Source organism: Leucoraja erinacea, chromosome 30 (genome assembly GCF_028641065.1).
Source record: "Leucoraja erinacea ecotype New England chromosome 30, Leri_hhj_1, whole genome shotgun sequence".
NCBI lineage: Eukaryota > Metazoa > Chordata > Chondrichthyes > Rajiformes > Rajidae > Leucoraja > Leucoraja erinaceus.
In genome coordinates, this window is record NC_073406.1 from 14,318,818 (window position 1) to 14,341,457 (window position 22,640).

The following is a 22,640-nucleotide window of genomic DNA, read 5'->3' on the forward strand; positions in this document are numbered from 1 at the left end:
CCACTTGCTATTAATTGACAATATCTTTATCAATATCCTTCAGCGGCTTCCTACATCTACCTACATCTACTTTTAACCATCCTCCCTATCATTTGATGCTCAGACATGCAAGCAAAATGGTAGAAGAATATCGGGTTACGTACAGGGTGATCCGGTGACCGACACGGAAAATTTGACCTCTCGCCTTCCAAGGATATTTTCGGCACGGCAGATGTAGTCTCCAATGTCAGCCGGCATCATGTGAAGGATGCGCAGCACAGAACCCTGCACCTGGAGTGTCAAGAGGAAAATCAGGGGCGGGTTTCAGTGGGGACAAAAACGTTGACAGCAGCAATGGGTGACAGGAGCCACACGGAAGGAGTAAGGGTCAATGTTTGCTCATCTTCCGACTGGGAAATCAGTTCAGTTTAGTTCATTGTCACGTGTACCGAGGTACAGTGAAAAGCTTTTGTCACTTGCTAACCAGTCAGCGGAAAGACTATACATGATTATACATTTGAGCCATTCACAGTGTACAAATACATGATTGGGGATAACGTTTAGTGTGAGATAATGCCAGCAAAGTCCGATCAAAGATAGTCTGAGGGTCACCAATGAGGTAGATAGTAGTTCAGCACTGCTCTCTAGTTGTGGTAGGATGGTTCAGTTGCCTGATAACAGCTGGGAAGAAACTGTCCCTGAATGGAAACCAAAGCAAGAATGGAAAGCCCAGCTGTGAGTCTACTTCTTCATTGCCATTCAGTGACCTGGGCGGCACTGTGGCACGGCAGGTAGAACAGCTGTGTCATGGCTCCAATGCCCCTGCTTCAATGCTGACCGCTGGTGCTGCCTGTATGAAGTTTGTATGTTCTCCCTGTGACCAGGCACTTGTTTTCTCCCACATCCCAAAGGCAGGCTGGTTGGTTCATAGCCCACTAAATGTTTCCCCTTGTTTTAGGGGGGCACAGTGGTGCAGCTGGGAGAGCTGCAGCCTCACATCGCCAGAGACCCAGGTTTGAAAGTGACTTCATGAGCTGCCTGTGTGGAGTTTGCACGTTCTCCCAGTGACAGCGTGGGTTTCCTCCCGGTGCTCTGGTTTCCTCCCGCATCCCACAGACGAGTGGGTTTGTCGGTTAATTGGCCTCTGTAAAGCACCCCCTAGTGTGTCGGGAGTGGATGAGAAAGTGGGATAACATGGAACTAGGGTGAACGGGTGATCGATAGATAGTGGGTATGGACTCAGTGGGCCGAAGGGCCTATTTCCATGCTAAGTAAAAGTGGTATAAAACTCAAAGTGCAGTTGATGTGTTGGTGAGAATAAATCACAGTGAGAAAGGAAGGGGAAATAAGGGGGCATAGTTATGGTATAATTCTGTTCACCACTGGTCAGGACTGAGGGGGCAATTGGCTTCCTGTGTTGTGATATCTAAGTAAAGCAGGCGGGGGATGCACAGAACTATATGTAGGGCAAGGATTCATTCTGGGCAGAGATATTGTTTCTCACTGTACACAATGACCCAAGTACAATACTGGATAGATATGGAGGATAGCTCAAAGTGTGGTTGCTTGGGTCTTTGAGCCAGCATCAATGAGGGGCTGTATTTTGCCCGATTAAACAGGCTCCCCCACGGACAGAGAATGCAGAGTTTTCTCCATCACCTTCACCTACCTGGTGATTGGCGGTCAGAGGGCCCCCCATCCTGTGCCATGTGACCCTGGGTTGTGGTTGACCTGTGACCTGGCAGTGTAATTCTAGCGATTCTCCCTCTGTTACCGTGCTGGGAGAGGAGTAAACGTTGACCGTCGGGGCTGCTCTTCTTGCTGTGGAACGGGGAAAGACCAGAGCAGAATGTGAATGAGATGATTCACGAACAGAGATGCTGTTCTTGGCTAAATCCTCGACATACTCATTACAACGAAAACATTCCAGTGAAGGGCAGGGTCGAATAGTTGAGTCACCTGGCAATTGGTTTTAACCAAGGAAATAACACAAATTGCTGGAGTAACTCAGGGGGGCAGGCAGCATCCCTGGAGAACATGGGTAGGTGACCTATCGGGTCGTAACCCTTCTTCACCTATCCAATGTTCTCCAGAGATGCTGCCTGACCGGCTGAGTTACTCCAGCATTTTGTGTCTTTTCTTGGTAAACCAGCATCTCCAGTTCCTTGTTTCTACATCATAGTTTGAACCTTAGTGCAGCACAGTGGTAGAGTTGCTGCCTTACAGCGCCCGAGACCTCGGGTACTGATTGCACGGAGTTTGCTCGTTCTCCCTGTGCCATTGGAGGTTTTCTCCGGGTGCTCCGGTTTCCTCCCACATTCCAAAGACATGCAGGTTTGTAGGTTAATTGGCTTCTGTAAATTGTCCTCAGTGTGTAGGATAGAACACGTGAATGGTTGATGGCTAGGTGGCACGGACACGGTGGACTGAAGGACCTGTTTCCACACAGGAACACATTTTGTTTGGAAGTCATGGGCTTCAGGGGTAGGGGAAGAGATGTGGATGGAGGTCTGGGTAAGAATATTTTCACCCAGAGGTTGGTGAAAATCTGGAACACACTGCCTGAGTGGGTGATGGAGGCAGAGACTCACAACATTTAAGTATCTAAATGATACTTAATCTAAATCCATCTAAATAATGGATGACAGCTCAATGAGCACAAGAATCACCAAGGCACAGAAAGCTATGGGTCAAGTGTTGGGCATAGGGATTATTATAAACACCAGGTTTATAATTTGCAGGAACTATTGCAACATTTAAGAATAATTTAGATAGGTACATGGATTGGATAGAATTAGAGGGATATGGGCCAAATGCAGGCAGGTGACCAGTGTAGATGGGATATGTTGGTTGGTGTGGTAAGTTGGGCCAATGGGCCTGTTTCCACATTGAATGGCTCTATGACTAGGTACTTGATTGTTGACGTTGGCGTGATATGGCAAAGGGCCTATTTCTATGCTGTTTGATTCTATGAGACTGAGTTAGAAGGCTTGAGATACGTACGTGAGACAGCGGACGTGATGGAAACAGACACGGCCATATCCTGCATTCCCAGGCTGTTTTCCGCGTGACAGATGTAATCCCCGGCTTCAGCCCGAGTTGCCGGCCGGATACGCAGCACCGGTCCCTGAATCTACAGGATCAGAAGATATTCCCCGTCACCACTCTGCTGTCTTCACCGCTCGGAAATACACACACTGCAGTGACCAGCATGACACTGGAATCGTGAAAACATCCACAAAACCAACGACAGAGACCTGAGGAGAAGCATCTCTCAGCTCCTGCTCAGTGACAGATTTATACATGAATCAGAAGAGGAAACAAGGATAATCCAGGAAATTACAGGCCAGTGAGCATTAGTTCAGTGTTTGGAAGCTATCAGAGAGGATTCATCAGGAAAGGATTTACAGCATTTGCATTTGGAAGAGAATGGGCTATTTGGAGACAGACAGCATGGCTTTGCCCAATGCAGGTCATACCTTACTAAAGTGATTGAGTTTTTTTGAGGAGGTGATGAAGGTGATTGTTGAGGGTAGGGCAGTTAATGTTGTGAACATGGAGTTTGGTAGGAAATTTGACATGGCCCCTCATAGTAGGTTGAACCAGAAGATGTGATCCACACCAACCTGGCCATTTGCATTCAGAACCGGCTTATACTTAGAAGACAGGGAAGTGGTAGAAGGGCGTTTTTCTGGCTGGATGTCTGTGACCATCTTGGACAGAAATGTAGATGGGTTTATTTATTAAATTTGCAGATAACACAAACACTGATGGATTTACAAACAGTGAGAAAGGCTGCCAAATAATTCTGTGGCATCTAGATTAGGTACAGATATGGGCCAAGAAATGGCAGAAGGAATGTAATCTTTGCAAGTATGAGATGTTGTCATGAAAGGAGATATGATAGTTGCATTAAAGTGGGACATGAATGTGTATGGAATGGGGTATGGAATGAGGGATAAAGATCATGTGCAGATAGAAGGGATTAGTTTAATTTGGTGTATTGATCAGCACAGACATGGTGGGCTGAAGGGCCTGTTCCTGTGCAGCACTGTTCCATGCTCTTATTTACCTGGTGATTGGAGGTCAGGCGACCACGTGCCCTTCGCCATGTGATCACAGGTTGAGGGTCACCAGTTGCCTGGCAGTATAACTCCAGTGTTTCTCCATCTCTGACAGTGGCAGGCGAAGGCTGAATTCTAACCACTGGTACAGAGCCTTGAGCTGTGGGGAGAATGAAAACAAACAATTAAAAAGTGTTGCAACGGAAAAATATTCCTCGATTTTCAGAGTGGTCGGAATCATGAGGAAAATACACACATATTTTTGCACATCTTCATCATAGTCAAGAAATATTTCTGAATAAAGCAATAACATTAAATATGAAGAGCAACATTTTCATGAGGAGTGGACTGAATTGATACCTTAATTTCATAAAATTACATTGTATAATTTTTTAAACCACAACATTAATCTTGGTACCAATTCTTTCCGTTGTTGTAGTCTTTGGTACATGGGAAAGCACGCTGATCATTTTAAATTAAATGTTTTGGATGATAATAAATAATATATATTGCATTTTTGCCAATCATAGTTTTATGTCACCAAATATGCTACAGTAGATCTGGGTGTAATATTTAGTTAAGATTAGCTTTAGTTTAGAGATACAGCGTGGAAACAAGCCCTTCGGCCCACCAAGTCTGCACCGACCTGTGATCCTACACACTAGGGACAATATTACAATTTTACAATCATTTTCCCAAATGATCAGTCTGAAGAAGAGTCCCAACTGAAAGCCTATCCATGTTTTCCAGAGATGCTGCTTGACCCATTGAGTTACTCCAGCATTTCGTAACCTTTTGTGTAAAGCAGCATCAGCAATTCTTTTTTTCCACAGTAGCAACGGAAAGCTGGATTTGTGCCAACCTTGGTCATTAAGCTTGATAGGTTTGGAAAACGGATACCTACAGGCAAAGACCATCACTTCTATGCGACCTTCTGTGGAGCCAGCAGCGTTGGTTCCCACACACAAGTAGACACCGGAATGGGCAGTGGTGATCGAAGGGATAACCAGAGTTCCAATATCAGTTCGTTCAATCTTCGCCTGGTAAAATTAAAAGCACTTTGCATCACATGACAATATATTGTTGCACTTACATATAATCACAAGATACAGTTATGTTGAGACCCTATGTCTGTTTGCTACGCTTGCCAATTCCTTTCATTACGAAGTTCTGCATCGACAGGTAAAAAGCAATTACCTATCAACCATGCTTCCAATGGAAGGAGGGTACAATTGCATCCTAACAAATATCCACCAACAGTTTCATCCATATATTGGTTTGCAGATTTATAACTAGTTTCGAGCCAGGGTCCCAGGTGCTGTGAGGCTTAATGAAGGCATAAAATTATGGTGCAAGTTGGGGCTTCATTAAACAATAGTACGTGCCTCAACTACCTCCTCCGCCAACTCATTCCATACCATGTCAGTCCTCTGGGTCTCGATCCCCCTACCCTGCGTCTATCCAATCTACTCCTCTCAAAAATGCTGTACACATCTTTCACTATAACACACACACACACATATTGTATCTGATCACCTGCATCAAGTCACCATAGCAGCCTGTTGCCCATTTTGGTCTGACAACACTCCTGTGCATGGAAGACACTATACAGATACCGGCATCAGTTGGGCTTCTAATGGCTACCTCATTGAGACCTTAAGTAGAGTGAAGTGACCCATTTTATTGAAGACTGCCTGGAATTTGATCTAATCTGCTCTGATAAGTCACTATCCCATTTCACCATTATTCAAAGCAGCAATTAACTCCCAACCAAGATTCCCCCTAAAAGGACACAAGGTGCTGGAGTAACTCAGCAGGTCAGACAGCATCTCTGTAGAACATGGATAGGTGATGTTTCCGGTCGGGATTCTTCAGAAGAATGGCCCTGAGTCGACCCAAACATCAGCTCTCCATGTTCTCTAGAGAAGTTACCTGACCCACTGAGTCACTCCAGCACTTTGCATCCTTTTGTGTGAACCAGCATCTGCAGTTCCTTGTTTCTAAATCCCCCCCACCCCCCCCACTGGAAAAGTTTGGTTTCAGTAACAAGTGGAACATCATTTACTGAAGTACCAAAACATTTAAAAATGATAAACATCAGTTAGCCTCAAATGCTAATTAGTTATTTGACATCTGTAATGTTGAATTGCACTGCTTCAGCCTGCCAGAAGGGGGCACATTTGCCCATGTCACACCGTGAAGATTAGCTGTTGGAAGTTATGGAGGGTCAAATTTCACAGGAATAGACCCTTGATTCACCAAGGTCATACGGACCTTGATGTTTTACTTGAGTTTCTTTTAATTTTCTTTTATCTAATCCTATTTTCATACCCCTTCATTCCCTTCCAATCCATTCCCTCAAGATGGGACCTGCTGAATTCCAGTGCGCTGTCGAGAACAAAGGAGGACCCAGGGCGGAGGAACCGCTGTGAGGGGGGGGGGGGACAACAGAGGATATGGCACGGAATACTTTGTGACTTTGTCGGTGCCCTTTATGTGGCCACTCTTTGCATACCATGCGTGTGCAAATCAAAGAATATCACCGTGACTTGTCACATGTGACAATAAAGTATCTATTCAAAGTCTCCCTAGATCTCGGACGGCTAAAATACCTGGTCAGGTATCACTGATGTGATTGGAATGTACTTCATTTGGCGCCACTTAGTCAATCGATCAGAAAGATAAATCTATTTATCAGAAAAACACTACGTTTTGGTTTGAGAAAACACAACTTCCAAATTAGCTCGGAAATCTCTAGAGTCATCAAATTCCAGTAACATTTTCCAATGAGCGTCGTGAGATTAAAGAGTTAATGGTATGCCGAGCACTTACCTGCTGGTTTAGCATTGAGGTTGTGATTTAATCATAAAACCACAAACCACTGTAAAATTCTACAGAAAATCATTTTATACAAATACACAAACATGCATGCTATCTATTATCTGAGCACTCAAGTGTAAAACTCAGTACTGTTGACAACCTTAAAAATCTTAATTCACACACATGGTTTTTGGCCGACAGACAAAGGGTGTTTTTACGCATCTTTACACGTGGATTTCAATTAATCCATTGTCCCTGATCATGTGTGGACAGGGAACAGAGTATTAAGGCAATTGACGAAGTAACAAATATTAAACCAAGTGAAAACAGGTAACAAAGTCTTGAAGCAATTCACAAAACTAACAAGGCATTAAAGCAAATGACAAAGTAACAAGGTATTAAACCAAAGATAGGGGTAACAAAATAGTAAAAAGCATTGACAAAGAAACAAAGTACGAAATCAAGTGAGGAAGGTGACAAAATATTAAAGCAATTGACAAAAGTACTACAGATCTGTTATTCCAAGAGCTCACCACAACTCCAAAACTCATTCTTAAACACACAATCTGTCTGGAGAGCCACAAGTATTAGGGTAATAGTGCGAGACAAATTGCTTTCAGGCCATTCCACTTTTACCTCAGATGGACGAACAAATATCAGCTAATGGTCTGACCTATTGTGTTTCCGATTCAAATGTTTCTCTATACTTTGAAGGGATTTTGTCCTTCAAGTGCCTGGTGCAGCCTGCATTTTAACATGGCTCATCTGTTCATAAATCTCATATTTGCCAGTTCGCTAACCTTAATCTTTTCAGAAAAACATGACCAAACATTTCAGCCTAAAGATTGTGGCGAGCCATGAGCTTGGAACGAATAGTCAGAGTTGGGAAGATATAATTAGTGATGATGTAGTTATTTGAATGAATCCGAGCTGTGTCCCTGGGTTGGAGACTACAAGATAGGTTTGATTGTGGAATAATGGTTGCGCATTCCAGCTACCAGACATGCAAGATCCAATATAGACGCAAGTGCTGGAGTAACTCAGTGGGACAGGCAGCATCTGTGGAGAAAAAGGATGGGTGACCTTTTGGGTTAGAACTGAATCTTCAGACTGAAGGGTCCCAACCCAAAAATCCAACTAGGATTTTTCTCCAGAGATGTTGCCTGACCTGCTGAGTTATTATCAGTCTATCTTCAGTAGCAGTTCCTTTCTACACACAAGATCAAATGTTTAAACAGGCAATAAGGAAATGGTCTCTAAAACTGTGATTGATTTTTGACTGGTGAAGAATGCTGTGGTAACTACAGTGTCCATATCAATGGAAGGAGATCAAACAGTGAACCTGGGACTCTGAACTGCGTGTGGCAGGGATAGTGGTCCAACCAGATTGTTGAGGTGGGGAAATCATTTGGCACAATGGCAAAGTGCCAGTGACCCAAGTTCAATCCTGACCTTGGGTACTGTCTGTGTGGGGTTTGCACATTCTCTCTGTGATCGCATGGGTGGTCCGGTGCCTGTAGATGTGCGGGTTTGTAAAGGTTAATTGGCCTCTGTAAATGGCTCCTAATCTGCAGGGATTGAATGAGAAAGTGAAATATTGAACCAATGTGAACTGCCAATCGATGGTTGGCATGGGCTCGGTGGGCCAGAGGGTCCGTTTTCATGCTGTATCTCTAAACAAAACAAAAAACGCTCTACATGCAGGACTAGTGAAAATAAAGCAGGGCCATAGCCAGCTGGAGTTCCAACAGGAGGGGAATAACTGCAGCAGGAAACCATCTAAAACCTAACACCCAAGACCATATTTTAAATACCATTTGCACCACTACTGCTGATTAAGAAAAAATCAGCAAATGTCATCATGAAAAGCAGAAGCAACTTCAACGCTGACCTGGAATATTTATTCAAAGCTATGACAAGCCTCACTCAACAACAGGACACACTGTTGAGTGCGGGGGAAGAATTCAACCCACATGATAGGATATATTTGCAAAGATCTCCTAACAGGCTGGAGGTGAATAAATGGGCTCCCTGGGAAATACTGAGGGTCTGGGAATTATTTCATGAATATTGGTGAGTAACGTTGAAAAGCCTGAGGGCTCAAAAAGAACCAAAATGTAACATTTCTGACCAGCGTCAAATGAAGTTCAGAGAAGCTTGCTGCCGCAACAATATCTAGTGAAAGTTTGGTTCAAAGCAAAAAATCGGAGAACAACCACAAAAAGATCACAGGAAGTCGAGAGTCTGAAAATACATTCAAATAATGGTTATATTTTCCTTTTGTCAGCGTCCTTTGCTTAATATCCGTTGCAAACAATAGAAGGGTGACAACAATAAAGTACCAATGAAGGATTGTGTCTGGTGATCTAACTGCTCCGGCCGGGGCTGTTGCAATGTTGAGGATAGTCTAAATTCTAAAAATAGTCTGCGAGAAGCCGTTGAATAAAGGAGACGCACTTTAGTTTAGTTTAGAGATATGGCGTGGAAACACCGAGTCTGCGCCATTCAGCAGCCCCCGCACGTTAACACTATCCTACACCAAGGACAATTTTGTATTTACATACCAAGCCAATTAACCTACAAACCTGTACGTCTTTGTGTGGGAGGAAACCAGAGATCCTGGAGAAAACCCACCAGGTCATGGGGAGAACACACTAACTCCATACGGACAGGCACCCATAGTCAGGATCAAACCCGGGTCCCTGGCGTTATCAGGCAGCAACTCTACCTCTGCGTCACCGTGCCACCCAGCTGCATGAATTGCATGTCATGTGTGTATCATTCAGTACGGTGGGTCTTGCTTGAAGCGAAAAACCTACTGAAGCCACAATTTATAAGGAGTCACTGCTTTGACGGACCTTTTGCTCATTCATCCTATTTTTTTTCTTCTGAGCCTCAGTAGTAAATATTCTCCTATATTACTTGTACTATACTACTGACACCTTGAAGGTGCTAAAGAGAAATGGAGATTGTTCTGACAGTTCCAGGCGTCAGGGACTTGGCTTGGACCCATGTCCTGGTTCCTTCGAAATAATTTCACACAAGTTGGAAATACGGGTGAAGTGCCAGCAGGAGATGGGAATCTTCCAACCAGCAGATGCTCAGTTATTGATGAGCATTATTTTTAATCTGATTGAAGATAAAGTAGAAGAGAAAGAAAGTGTATGTTCGCAAGGGAGAAATGTCAAAACTTTTGGAATATAGTGACTAATTCATTGTAGAATAAAGACAGTAAGACAATTAATTCCAAGCTGTCAGATAAACCCCGGCTACATTGTGCACAGGATAGATTTTCCAGCACAACAAACCCGCTAACCTGCATACAAGTCGCAAGTCTATAACTGCTCTTGCCGCTTGCTGCACATCTGCTGCGGCACATCTGCTCCTGCACATCTGCTCCTCAACATCTGCACCTACCCTGGACTTTGCTGCACATCTCCTGCCATCAATCAATGTTGCATGTCCATAACTGGCCTGGACATGGTGATGCACATCTGCACTGCCCCAGACCCCCGATACTGCTGCTGCCCTGGCAATACTGCACACCTGTCTGTGGTGGAATGGCCTGAAAGCTCTCGGGTTAGTAGTCGCAGAGCAAGTTCTGACGCCCAGACCCGGGCAGCTACCTGTAACTCTTGGATGCGCCTCTCCAAATTCTTAGCACTGCCAACAGTTTCCATTGGAAGGAAACCAAATAAGGAGACAGCCTGGACAGAGAGGAAAGAGGAGAGGGGGAAAAAAAGTGCAAACAGATATCTCAGATCAGATGCAACAACGCACCAATGGTGAAGGGTTATTGCGTTATTAATGCCATGTTGGCAGCCGAGATAATTGATCCGTAATCTCCCATACTGATGCCTCCCACTTCCATCTTCAGATTTGTAAAAGCCACATTCCTTTCCTGTTTCCCAAATGATCCCCTTGTATAGCACCATGGTAGTAACCACAGCTCAAACCCCTCAATTACTTTCTTAAACCTTGATTTCATAAGCGGTTTAAAAGACAGAGAAACAGCTGGCATTCAAGTGTGTAAACCGGTCAGACCCGACAGCTCATGTCCTAAATGAGAAGCTTGCCGTTACCCTGGAGGCGTTCATTCCACACCCTGTGCAGTTATAACCACTGCTTCTAGAGGGTGAATACACTTTGCAGTTTAATGTTTAAGAGAAAGGTTCTAGGTCCCTGGCTGTGCAGATTGTCCAAGCTGAAACACCCGACAATGGGCAGGATACTGAGAGGATATCAGACTGGGCTGGGAGTCTACACATGGACCAAGGTCCCTCGTTTGTTCGTCATCCAGAAAGTGGTCCTATGGTCACTTGTTGATGGTGGAGGTGGTTCAGACTATCAATATCATTCCCTTCACTCACTGACGCTGACAGAAGTGCAAACTGCCACCTGGGAATATTTCTGGGAGATATCAGTGTCCATGGACCAAAGACAGGTTGAGAGAGAGGGAACAAAAATCTTCCAATACACAGTGAATCATCCCCAATGCATTGAAATGCAATTCAATGGGTCTTGTGGGCATTCTGCAGCTTTCAACAGATGGAGATGCCTAAGGATAAGGGGGAAGTCTTTTAGGACCGAGATGAGGAAAACATTTTTCACACAGAGAGTGGTGAATCTCTGGGATTATCTGCCACAGAAGGTAGAAGCACCCCTGGTCAAAATAAAACCCGGGTCCCTGCCGCTGTAAGGCAGCAACTCTTCCGCTGTGCCACTGTATTGCTCACCTCTTGTTCTTCAAAACTACACCCATTATCTTTAACTGAGAGAATTTCATCGGCTGTGCACCTGGGATTTTGCTGAAATAGTGCCTGAACTCAGGATCTCCTCAATGGTTCTTATACATTTGTCTGTGTATTAAGAAATGCATCAAAAAACCATGAAGGTCGACCTTATCATTAGCTGCAATGATTGAGACATTTATGGATATTTTACTGTTTGTGAAGCAAACTAAATCTAATGCTATAGTAGGCTTGTCGATTCTCCCCAAACGCTGTCGGACCTGCTGAGTTCGTCCAGTACTTTGTATTTTGCTCATAATTTTATATTAATTCCCACCTTCCAAAGTTCTGGACAAGACATTTCGAACGGTTAGAATTATCAAAAAGAACATTAGATTATTGTAAAATCCAGGGTGCACAGACCACCTTCAAACTTTAGTTCCCAGACTGAATTGCCATTTCAATAACTAAAGTCCTCAGGAGTCCTCCACTCTAGACTGCATCATGTGCACAAGGATCTCTGCGGCATTGCTTACTATTAAACTGTCTAGGTTGGAGCTCGAGCCTGGATCGCCCGACACCAAACATAGTGGCCTTTTGACTACTCTTGGTAAAGGGTACTCCTGGAAAAACACTCAGTTGAATTGTCAAGGGGGCAAGAAATGGACAATCAGTCTACCCAGAGATAGTCACATCATAAGAATGATCAGAAATATATATTTTTTAAGTGTCATCTGGTGTCACCATTATGCAGTGAAAAGACAACGGTCTTTTGTTAATTCAGTAATCTCTGCCATAATACTTTTGGCACAAGAAAACCACCCTTCATTTCAATGTGTCATTATTTACCACCAATCTACAAATTACTGGAGCAATGTGTGATGTGTCTTGGTAGAACTTCATCAACGACCAACAGTTGGAGATGATGGGTTGGTTGATTAGCGGGGAGACAGCGACCGCGGTTGCGGGGAGTAACGTCCGTCCTTCACGACGAGTCGCAAAATTAATTGTTATCTTAATGAAAAACCAGCCAAAATACTCTCAACTAAACAAAGACACTGAATCATTTGTTGCCTCATGACAAAACAATTAACTTTCTTCAGAAGTGAGTGGTACCTGGGGCGGTAGTTCTCCTCCCCGTTTCTTCCACGTGAGTGTTGGCGTAGGATGTCCTCCTGCCCGACAGTACAACCTCACCGTGTCGCCCTCTGGAACCTCTATCCGTTGCGGGCTGACCTGTACACGAGGCAGGTTACCGCCACCTACACAGGCAAATGGGAGACAGGGAACTTAAAACCAAAACAGCAACACATAGTTATTGAGTCTAGGTCAGCATCTATGTAATTATGTGGCTTAAAACAGAAGTTGAGAGTTTATTCAAGCAACTATTATTCAGTGACTTAAACTCTTCGAACACAGATATATTTTTAAAGGGAAGAAAATTGATGTGTTTGATGGCTCTCCTTTACTTCAATGCAGTCAATTGTACAAACAGATGTGTGATCGTGTAACAGCTGGGGGTGGTCAGTTGGACAGTGACGTAGCTTCTGGTATCTGATGACACATTTGTAACTTTCTCCATGTTACATGTAACAGCGTTTTCATAGAACATGGACCGGACAAACTCTCCAACATTAGATACATTTGCTCCTCTTTCTCTTCGCTTCAAAATTGGCCATTTCTACTTGCCAGTATTTTGGCTCAGTCATTAGTTTTCCATAGAGAGTGGCCTCCTGGGCATGTCCCACAGCTGAACCATTAGCATAATGTTATACAGACATTGAAGCTTAATCTGATTTTAACTGATATTTATCTGCCAAATTAAATCATTAGGTCTCCTCCTATAAGAGATAATCTCTTTGTTCGATCCATCCCTCCCCCACCTGCCACGCAAAATTGTTTATCTTTTCCCCAGTTCTGATGAAGGATCTTGATTTGAAATGGTGACCGTTTTTCATTCCTCAGATGCTGCCTGACCTGATGAATGTTTCCAGCATTCTCTATTTTTATTTCAGTTTCTCAGTATCTGCAGTATTTTGTTTCTCATCAGCAGATTCTCCCCTGTGTGTTTGCAAAGAAGACATTGAAGGAACTCAATTCCTTTTCCTTCTTTACCTCCTTCTTCTGGCCATTTGATTTTAGACAAGATAACTTTCCCATGACTACTTTTCTAGTTTTTTTTTACAATCATGCCCTATATTTGAGTTCCTCGAGTAAAAAAGGGTCCAGACCCAAAACATCGTTTTTTACAATCATGCCCTATATTTGAGTTCCTCGAGTAAAAAAACCTTTCTCTGTAACTTAGGTCCAGCACCCAAAATCTCCTCTGTACTCTCTCTATTTTGTTGACATCCACCTAGATGGGCGACCAAAATGCCTACTCCAGACCAATGCCTGTACAATTTTAATTCCCAGGAGGCCAGGGATTTATAAAGGCTAGCATACTGCTTTCCCTCTTATGTGTCTCCATTAAGACTTCACGGTTATTCCCCCCCTCTGTTCACAAGTTCTTCAACCATTTACCATGTCCACAAATGCAATACCCCATGGCAGCTCTGATCTTTCAGCCCATTATTCAAATGGATAAATTTTTGTCTCTCTTCATCATTCACAACAATTAATCTGCATACTTCTATCCAATCCACATCTCATACTGATCAACAACACCCAACACCAATCCTAATTTTAAACAGCCATCCACCATTTGTCATTTGAATCCATCTTGCTTCATAAGTAACACCACAAATCTATTGTTGTCACTTTTTCCATTTCAATTTCTCATTCCCTATAACTCTTCAAAAAAAAAAATTAGTCAAACATGACCTTCCAGGAGTATTGTGTGTTCCATCTGGTTTATCCAGGCTTATATAAATTACTTTTCCATTAATGATGTACAACAGGCTTTTGGAGACTCTTAGAACCCTTTTTAAAACAATGGAACAACATGCGCAGGTGCAGAAGATGTTTACCCGGATGTTTTAACACTAACTTCCCTCAATGCCTAGGATTGGAGGGTATGAGTTACAAGAGGTTGGACCAACCTGGTGTATTGCCTAGTACTGAACGAGTCTCTGATAATCCTGAGCCTCTCTGAAATACCATTAATTTGCCCAGATTCATCATCCACCAAATACAGCTAAAATAGCTGAACGAATTCTTTCAGAGAGAGCGATGAATGATAGCAGGAATAGAGGAAGGAGCAGGGAATATACACATGGCAAGGTTAATAATCTGGACAACGAGTGACCATTCACGCAAATATGTTTTTAAAGTGCAATATAATGTAAACACATTACAAGAAATGCACCATTTGTTCTCTTCAGTCCTAAAAAAATATGATTTAAAGTGAACACAACCTCCGGGTAAAGCCCTATAGTATGCAGAGGCCGAATAACTGAATATAAAGATGTTTCTGTTATTCTTCCCAATATGGTCCTGAGGAAATTTTAATCTCTGTGCATAGGTTGGTGGGTTAAGAGATGAGGTTGAATAAAGGTCGAGGATACTTGCAAATAAACAATTGCCTTCAGAATAGGTTTGTAAATGTTAATCAATTTGAACATATTGAAGTGATTCTGACATGTTCCTCTGGATCCTAATGCAAGTGTATCTTCCTGAACTGGATATTTTGGTATCAGTTAAGATGTCACACCCAATATCTACATCAGCATGTGTAGGAAGAAACTGCAGATGCTGGTTTACACCAAAGATAGACACAAAATGTCGGAGTAACTCAGCGAGACAGGCAGCATCTCTGGATAGAAGGAATAGGTGACGTTTTGGGTTGAGATCCTTCTTCAGACTAAGTCTCGAGACTCAACCCAAAACATCACCCATTCCTTCTATCCAAAGATGCTGCCTGCCCCGCTGAGTTATTCCAGCATTTTATTTCTATATCAGCATGTCATTTTTGGAATGATATAGGGAAACTAATGCTCAGCTTAATTTAGTTGGATAACTATACTGAGAGCACAACAAACATCTCTGGGTGAAGCAGAACAAGTAAGAAACAGTCTCTACAAAACTTAGGGGGCATTGAGAGTTGGGGCAAATTAAAGCTTTTAACTGACTGGCAGCTGGTGATTTATTTCAATTAGGATATTACAAACCAAGCCATAGGCTGTTGCTTCAGCAACACAAAAGTTGGGCTCGGCCAATTGTCAGGAAGAAGGAATGCAGACAGTTTAGGTTGCTTGATTTGTCTGCATTATGCCAATCAGCCCAGAAGATCAACAACACACAGACCCTTAACAATCGGCCTGACACAGCTCACCAGTCCGAGGCAGACGTCTAATCCCCAGTCGAGTATTACTCTGCCTGATTACACAAGAATGTTTCCGCAAAAGCAATGAGACTTCTAACCAGTGAAGATATTAACCGTAATTCCACGGGCCTTGTTATCTACGGGCCCAGCGAAAGCAGGTCGGCAACACTATTTTATGGCAGTGATAGTGGTCATATTTTTAGTTTGCTCAGTAGGGAAATGTGTCAATGCCCGTTTTTTGATCTACATCCATCCAAATCTTTCCTATCCATGGTAGCTGTCCAAGGGACTTCATAACTGTACCCATCTCCACCACTTTGTCTTGAGCTCCTTCCATTTTTGCACCACCCTCTGTATGAGAATATTTTACCTCTTATCCTAAATCTACATTTTGCTTAATTGGCTCCATGCCCATCATCCTGAGTGTTTATTCTCTCTCACCTGTACCTCACCTCACCACTGTATCCATCAATCACTTGCCAGACTTTGTCCTCCCCCCCCAAAACTACAACCAGTCACAACTTCACAAGTTATAGGAGTAGAGTTAGGCCATTCAGCTCATCAAGTCCATTCCGCTGTTCAATCATGGCTGATTGCCTCCTAATCCCATCTTCCTGCCTTTTCCCCATAACCCTAGACATCCATTCTAATCAAGAATTTGCCTATCTCTGCTGTAAAAACATCCACTGGTTTGGCCTCCACAGCCTGATTTTACCTTCAAGTTTTGATCTCTGATGCCCCTGCCCCACTTAGGAAACCTGAGCGGAAACCCCTGGAGACTTTGTGCCCCACCCAAGGTTTCTGTGCGGTTCCCGGAAGTTTTTGTCAGCCTCCCTATCTGCTTCCACTACCTACAACCTCCGGCAACCTCTGGGAACCGCGCGGAAAACTTAGGTGGGGCGCAGTCTCCAGAGGTTTCCATTCAGGTTTCCTAAGTGGGACAGGGGCATAACTCTGTGCTGTGATTCCAACTACTTTGACCTTTCAACTTTACACAAGATGCTGATAATGTGGCTGATGCACTGAGTACAGTCCGCCAATTTCAGTAGGAAAGGAATGGTTTAAATCGAAGGTAGGCACAAAATGCTGGAGTAACTCAGGCAGCATCTCTGGGAAAGGAATGGGTGACGTTTTGGTTCGAGACCCTTCTGTGTCTACCACCATTGTCAGTTGTACTTTGTGAATTGAAAGAGTGAATTAATAGGAACACAGCATTGTACAGCACTGAAACAGGACATTTGGCCCACTGAGTCTGTGCCAACAATCGTGCCTACCTATTCTCATCCCACTTGCCTGCATTACTCCATATCCCGACCGTTATGCCTCGCTCAATGTTGTTACTCTTCCTGCCTCCACCACCTCCTCTGACAGATCATTTCAGATACCAACTATCCTTGTCAAATATTTCCATTGTGCCCACAGTATGGAGACAAGACTTGTCCACTGTGCAACATTCCCTTGACTGAGTTGTTAGAACCTGGGACCATTTGTAAGCCAAACAATGTTAAACATTTTGCAATCTGTGGCATTCCTGAATCAAGGGAGAGCCCCCCTGAGTTACTTCAGCATTTTGGGTCTATCTCCAAATCCCTATTGAATTTAGGTGTTCCTTGTATCTGTTCAAGCTTATTCCCTTTATCTTGGTCTCTACACCTGGCCCAAGATTTTGGACTGTGCGTGTGCCTGGATCTGGTCCAATTTTTCTCCTCTCTGGCTCATGGATAATCAAATACAGGTCTCAGGATGCAGTGATCATCTAACTCAACATAGGTTTAAACACGGGGCAGGTGCCTCCTTTGTTGCTGAAAGGAGCCTATCCAAACTCATTAACCAGTTGCATGATTGCACATTTTTTGGGAAACTATGTAACATGATTACAGCTTGAGACCACTCTTACTTTGCACGTAGAGAACTGTTGTGGCAATGTTGTGTCCAGCACTGTTTGATGCTTTGCAAGAATACTCTGCTTCATCGGAATGCTCCGTAGCGACAAAGCGGAGAAGCCCATCCTGAATCACTGCGTTTGGTGAAATAATATTGCCTTGGCCCCCTGAAAGATGGAGAAGAAAACCCGATGTAAATATCACAATTTGCATAATTCCAGATCTTTTTGCAAAGAAGAAGGAAACCAGTTATCCCAACGAGTGTACTTGTTAGATCTCGGCATCATCCCATTCCCTTACTTCATTCCCTGTAACCTACTCTGTCGCACAGGGTCTCTCGATTGTCCTGCCAGCCACCCGCGCTCAGTGGACAATCAACCTGACAACCAGAGAATCTTTGGAAGCACCCAGAGGAAACAACGCGGAAGAACATGCAAACTCCACGGAGATAGCGCCAGAGGTCAGAAACAAATTCAGGTCACTGGAGCTGGGAAACGACGGGTGTATTCTCTGTCCATCAGTTAATAATCATGCTATACACTTTTAATGGTCACCCCAGGTAATTATTTGCACTTCAAATGTGGAAACAGATTAATATTTCGAGCCATTATTTTACTATGAATATTATCACAGAATAACCACACTTTATCGTTCCCAACCCCCCACCCTGGTGGAGATATTATGTATCCTCAACTGCTGTGAAGTTGCAATTCAGAATGTGAATAAAATGGATTTATAACTGAAAAATAGTTTATTTTATTCGAGGCGGATTCAAAAAACCAAAAGAGCAATCCATTCCCTCAATCTCATTGCGATCAGACACCCGCTTGCACATGTTAGCAGCTATTTGCAAAAATGCCAGCTTACAATTCAGCATTCAAAAAGGCAAACAGAAAAAGTGGCGATAGCAGGTAATTTGCACTCTGTCTTGCAAGAACGAGGGTCAAAGTAGACTCTACACTTGATATTTCAAGTAATCAGAACTACTAGTTGATGTTCTGTAATAACCTTCAACTTCTGGCATTCAATCTTCAATTCAGTTAAATACTCTACCAGTAGGGCAGGTTAAGTGCCCGTCCAAGAACACTGTTTGGATTTGCATGAACCCCTTGGACATGGTTGCACAGGCTTCTGTGGAAGTTACTTTTGGAATCCTTGTACCCTTTCATTCAAAATTCCAAAACATGTCTCATCTTGTGCGCTTGTCTGAGCCAGCAGTATTTGGGGCACTTGAATGGCAGCTGCATTGTAAATCGTCCTTTGTCTGTGATCAGGGAATGGTCTGAAACCTTTTCGTTTAAATCACAAGGTCATAAGTTATACGAGTAGAATCAAACCATTCGGCCCATCAAGTCTACTCTGCCATACAATCATGGCTGATCTATCTCTCCCTCCTAACCCCTTTCTCCTTCTTTCTCCCTATAACCTGTGACATCTGTACTAATCAAGAATCTATCTATCTCTGCCTTAAATATATCCACTGACTTTGCCTCCACAGCCTTCTGTGGCAAAGCATTCCATAGATTTACCATCCTCTGACTAAAGAAATTCCTCCTCATGTCCTTCCTAAAAGAACGTCCTTAATTTCTAAGGCTGTGACCTCTAGTCCTAGACTCTCCCACTAGTGGAAACATCCTCTCCTCATCCGCTCCATCCAAGCCTTTCACCATTCTTAAATATGACGAGAAAACCGCTGCGTCTAATCCTTTGTATTTAAATGAGAACTTGTTTTATTTTATCTCTCTGCAGTTTAGGGAGGACAATTGTGGTATAAATTACTGGAGAATGCTTTGATGATTGGTCCAATTTCAGCTAAATAATGATAACCTCTATGTGTGAGACTAAGCTGCACATTCTCCACGAGAACTGGGCAACCTAGGGTGGGTGTTATATTAGGAGACTCTCAGTGTTTTCTTGCACATCAGCATCCTACTCAAACATAAATGTTTTTTTTCCCCCACTTCCATTCTTCAGGGATTCGAAGGACAAACCAGCCTAAAGAACCTTCTGGTGCAATGTGAGGAATCTCACTGCCTCTCTCCGACTACTCTGAGTATTTTTGTCATTTCCATTTCTGCACAAGGAGCTAGTCTTAAATTTGAACCCGTTTGGCTCAATATTCCCCTAAATTTAGTTCACATGCATACATATTACTATTACCAAACTGTTCTGAGCGGTGTTTAGTTTAGTTTAGAGATACAGTGTGGAAACAGACCCTTTGGCCCACCGTGTCTGCGCCAAACAGCGATCCCGACACACTAGGGGCAATTTATATGTTTGGAGTGTGGGGGGATAACAAAAGATCTCAGAGAAAACCTACTCGGTCACGGGGAGAGTGTACAAACTCCGTACAGACAGCACCCGTAGTCGGGATCGATCTCGGGTCTCTGGCATTGAAAGTGCAGTCAGGCATCAACTCTACTGCTGCGCCACCATGCCACCCCTACATTTTTGTTTGTGATTTGTGATGTTAAGAAAGGCATGGTGAAAGGCATGAAAAGTCTTCAGCAATAAAAATGTCACTTCACTGCACATAAAGAACAATGCAATACTAATGGAATAACATACCAAACCATTCCAAGGTTGGAGGAGGATTTCCAGTCGCTGTGCATCGGAATTCAGCCGTCTGCCCCCGTTTGACTGTAAGGATTTGAGGCTCGATAGTGGCTACAGGCGCTGATGCTAAGGCAAGGTAAAACACAATTTTATTCCACTTAAGTACTTTAATAATAATAATAATTCTTCAAGGACGTTTGGTTGTTTGGTTCTCCTCCAACATTCTGATGGCTAGACAGCGAATGGCTGATAAATCAGGAAGATTCGTTAAATATTCTTTAAACAACATAAGGCTAAATGGTTTGGTGGAAGACCAGTCCAAAAACATGGCACCTTTTTCTAATCCTGGCATTATTAGCCAGGCAGTAGAGAGGAGAAGTGTGAAGCAGTAAAAAAAAATGTGGACTTCAGGCGTACTGAATAAACCCCATCATCTGCACACAATCGGTTTAGCTCATGGTGGGCACACATTTTTAATAAAATGATCCACAACAATGTTGAGGTATACAATCATAACACAGAATGAGGCCATTCAGTGCTTCAAGTCCATGCTAGCTCTCTGTAGAACAATCCAAATCCCTAGTTCCCTGCTCTTGCCTCTTAGGTCGCAGATATTCATTCCTCGGGTCCCTATCCAGTTCACTTTTGAATGTATCGAGTGACCCCATTTCTTGCATCCTTCCAGCCACACCGTAAACTCATACCAGGAGATTGAACTTACTGGCTTCTTGGGGATATGGGCCAAAAGCAGGCAGGTGGGACTAGTGTAGAAGGGCTACCGTGTTCGGCATGGGCAAGTTTGTGCCGAAAGGCCTGTTTCTGTGCAGTATGCCTCCATGACTATGAATTCAGCAAATTAAGACTAATTAAGGCTCATTTATTATGATTGGATCCACAGATTCCTCAGCTAAGAACAGCTAACAGTTTATCTATTACATAATAAATTCAACTAAATTGTTTGTGGCCCACCACATTATATAGATTTCTGATTCTTGGACTGAGATCGGCACTGAGGGTTTTGTTTCTTTCCCTGGAGAAATAAAGTTAATATAAACATGCACGGATTCCAAAATATACCAAATTAATGGCTCCACAGGTAGGGAGTCGGAGTATTGGCTGGATCGCAATCATGCTCCCCATCTCCTCACATTAGTTTATTTAGGGAAAGATTGGCAACAATTTGTTTATTTTATTTTATTTAAATAAATAAGGCCTGTTATCAATTCTGGAAGAAATTATGTAATACTGGCAATAACCAAGGGAATGTAACGCAGTTCCTTAATTTTATTGTTGCAAACGTTTTTTTATTATCATGGAAACGACTCTCCAGGTAGTGTAGGGTCTTCTCAGTGAACAAGGTTAGGTACGGATGCAGCAGGAGATAGATGAGATGGAAAGTTGGATGGAGTGTCGTCAGATAGAATTTAATCCTGACAAGTGCAAGCATTTTGGCAAGTCAAATAATGGTAGGACATACACAATAAATGATCCAAGAAAAGTACAAAGGGTACCAAGAAAAGCTGATGAAAGAGGAACCTTGTGGGTTCAAGTCCACAGTGGTCTGAAAGTGGCAACATAGGTGGATAGGGCAGTGAAGAAATAAATATGTGGCTTGCATTCACACATCAGGGCAAATAATATAAACGTTGGGATGTTATGTTGCAACTATACAGGACATTGTGGTTGGACTGTGGAGTACAGTGGGCAGCTCTGGTCACCAGATGTGGTTGTACTAGAGAGGGTGCAGAGGAGATTCATCGGGATTTTACCTGTATTGTAGAACTAAACTGTGCAGACATTTGGATAGGCTTGGGAATGTATTGCTGAGAGTGAGGGAGGCCAAGAGATATAAACATGTCAGAGGCGGAGATAGCATAGATTGTCAGAATGCCAAAAATAAGAGGGCATAAGTTTCTGGGTGAGAGGAATGAGCTTTAAAGGAGATCTGACGGGGAAAGATGTTTTATACAGAAACTGGTTGATCTACCAGCTAGCAGAGGAGATAATTACATTGGATGCAATCACTAAATTTTGTCATCTGGCATTTGAACAGGCAAGGCATAGAAGAATATGAAGCTGAAGCATGGACATGGTGGGCCAAAAGGGTGCTGCGCTGTACTTTATGATGCTCAGAGTTAAGTCATCCCATTTTTAGTCTTGCAGTTTCCGGAAAGGAGGCCTTCCTTTTTTCAAGCTTTGCCAGTCTGTTAATCAGAACAAAACAGTCCTGCTCAACATTTACCCATGTCTGCTCCATGGTCTGCAGACTCGAATAAACATTGACTTCATCCTTGAACAATTCACTTGCTTTGGCCCAGTTGATTGAAACTAAAACATTCTGAAT

The 22,640-nt window shown here is 43.1% G+C and overlaps 1 protein-coding gene across 7 annotated transcripts in view; it reads right to left on the reverse strand.

Moving 5' to 3' along the window:
* Positions 1 to 22,640, reverse strand: part of hspg2 (heparan sulfate proteoglycan 2) — a 350,599-nt gene that overhangs the window by 88,641 nt on the left and 239,318 nt on the right. For 6 of the 7 annotated variants that reach the window (XR_008725893.1, XM_055659492.1, XM_055659494.1 and 3 more), the window contains 9 exons: positions 20,309 to 20,422; positions 17,755 to 17,907; positions 12,710 to 12,855; positions 10,490 to 10,570; positions 4,948 to 5,083; positions 4,052 to 4,203; positions 2,983 to 3,112; positions 1,649 to 1,800; positions 144 to 270 (listed from right to left, as the gene is read on the reverse strand). Coding sequence is in view for 6 of the 7 variants with exons in the window: in XM_055659492.1 (XP_055515467.1) it covers positions 144 to 270; positions 1,649 to 1,800; positions 2,983 to 3,112; positions 4,052 to 4,203; positions 4,948 to 5,083; positions 10,490 to 10,570; positions 12,710 to 12,855; positions 17,755 to 17,907; positions 20,309 to 20,422 (1,191 nt within the window). In the remaining variant the exon portion in view is untranslated. The remainder of the gene's footprint in view (positions 1 to 143; positions 271 to 1,648; positions 1,801 to 2,982; positions 3,113 to 4,051; positions 4,204 to 4,947; positions 5,084 to 10,489; positions 10,571 to 12,709; positions 12,856 to 17,754; positions 17,908 to 20,308; positions 20,423 to 22,640) is intronic. The other variant, XM_055659493.1, reaches the window with a different exon arrangement.